This window comes from Corapipo altera, unplaced genomic scaffold (genome assembly GCF_003945725.1).
Source record: "Corapipo altera isolate COAL_440 unplaced genomic scaffold, ASM394572v1 60454, whole genome shotgun sequence".
Taxonomy (NCBI): domain Eukaryota; kingdom Metazoa; phylum Chordata; class Aves; order Passeriformes; family Pipridae; genus Corapipo; species Corapipo altera.
In genome coordinates, this window is record NW_020890284.1 from 1 (window position 1) to 1,725 (window position 1,725).

Consider the following 1,725-nt stretch of genomic DNA (forward strand, 5'->3'; position numbering starts at 1 on the left):
GCAAGTGGGATGTTACTTCTGTCAGCAAGAACCTCCACACAGGTGCACAGGGAGAGAGGTGTTTTACACAGCGCTTGCTGTGGAGCTCTAAGCAGCTCTGTTATTCTTGCCAAGCCCCAGATCAAGACCACAGAAGAGAGTTCAGGCACAGCTCAAAGAGGCAATTAGTGCAAAAGGAGTCACCCTATTCTAGAGAAATCTTTATTGTGCAATGGACCCTATCCTACCAAGGCAACTCCTCTTCAGGGAGAGCAAAACCTGCCACAGAACAAAATGCTGGAAGATTTGTTGTGCCGGATGAAGAAGAGGAAGGGATGATCAGCAGTGAAATCTGGAACGATTTCAAGGCACTTTAACATTATTCTTGCCACTGTGGCAGCAGCTGCTTCAGTGCCTTCTTCGTTGACTTCCACAAAGGACTTGTGAACCACTTCAGAGAGCACCAGCTCATTGCCAGATGACATTCCTGAGAAGTCTGCCTTCCCCGAGTCAAATGCATCAGGCATTCCCATGCAGCTCAGAATGGGTTTCAGATCATAATCTTCTTCCAGCTTAAATTTGGGTAAGAATACCCTCACCTCTGTAGAGTCCATCATTTCGGGATTGATCCAATCTATCAGCTTCTCATATGTAAGTTCTCTTTCCAGCTAAAGAAAAACCCCACATTTATTAGTTACAGTGAGAAGCAAGTCAGTGTTACACAAGCAAAAGAAGTGATTACTGGGTTTGTTTACCTAGCACAGAACATGCATCTTTTTTACAGTGGTTTAGAGTGTCTCAAGCCAAAAGTGCAAGTTATACTTCTTACTACAGACTACGGCCCCAGCCAAGATCATTCCCATATGCTTGTTTTGGTAGGGACAACAGGGATTAATCCCTTCCCTGTAATGTTTACTTTTACAGAACATGTTACGATTCTTGGCGGTTTTTTACATTTTTACATATGGGAAGCAATGGCACAGGAGCTGCTGGCCAAGTCCCAAAGAAACTGAACTCAGTTCTTCTGTCTCTTAACCAATGGTTCCTCCTGCAGGTCGACAGGGAAGGAAAAAGTCTGCTCATAAGGCCCTTCACCATCAGTGACAGAATACCTTATTAATAAACATGTCCAGATCACAAAATACTCCAAACTTGTATCCCATCTCCAACAGAAGAGATCCTACCCTCTCCTGTGAGCCTGTTGCCAGGTGCTGTGCCATGGACCATCTGCCAGCTGCTCAGAACAGAAGATCTACAGGAGAAGCCGCAGGACTTCCTAAGAGGCCACCCAAATTCCCCCTCTCCACTTATGATGCTCACCATACCACACCTTCACCCTAACCACAGCTGACCTCTGCTCCTGAGGAGGGTCAGATCTTCTTCCACAGCCTCCTGCTAAGGAGGCAGCACCCAGCTTGAGCAGCAGTGACACCAGTGGCCTAGTCACTTTGGGGGCAGGGAACTGTTGGACATTTCAGCTGGCATTGAACATCGGTGACAGAATAGCTCTGCAACCAAACTGAGGTCTATGTGCTAGACCAGACTTTCTTCCCGGGAAGGATACAGGCTGTCCTTGCATTCAGCTCAACCACTTACTCTTTCCAAGCCCGTGGATCCATCCTGGATTACATCAGGGAGCAGGATGATCATGCTCAGTTCATTACCAACATAGGGCAGCTCAAGGATTTTGGTCTGGAAGTCTCCAATATAGGTCATGTTAAATCCATCTGTCTTGAACATCATCTG

The 1,725-nt window shown here is 46.6% G+C and overlaps 1 protein-coding gene across 1 annotated transcript; it reads right to left on the reverse strand.

Moving 5' to 3' along the window:
• Nucleotides 1–223: 223 nt before the first annotated feature.
• Nucleotides 224–1,716, reverse strand: LOC113942380 (serpin B6-like). The gene is made up of 2 exons (XM_027633519.1): nt 1,576–1,716; nt 224–647 (listed from the first exon to the last, which is right to left on the reverse strand). Exons 1-2 carry the CDS (start codon nt 1,693–1,695, stop codon nt 243–245), a joined length of 525 nt encoding a protein of 174 aa, XP_027489320.1. The 5' UTR covers nt 1,696–1,716; the 3' UTR covers nt 224–242.
• Between the last annotated feature and the right edge of the window lie 9 nt (nt 1,717–1,725).

Bases quoted from the DNA above. Each gene is read 5' to 3' on its own strand.
- LOC113942380 (XM_027633519.1), bottom strand. From the start codon at position 1,695: ATGACCTATATTGGAGACTTCCAGACCAAAATCCTTGAGCTGCCCTAT. The intron at 648-1,575 runs GTAAGTGGTTGA...GTTTTTCTTTAG, and splicing joins GATCCACGGGCTTGGAAAGA to CTGGAAAGAGAACTTACATA.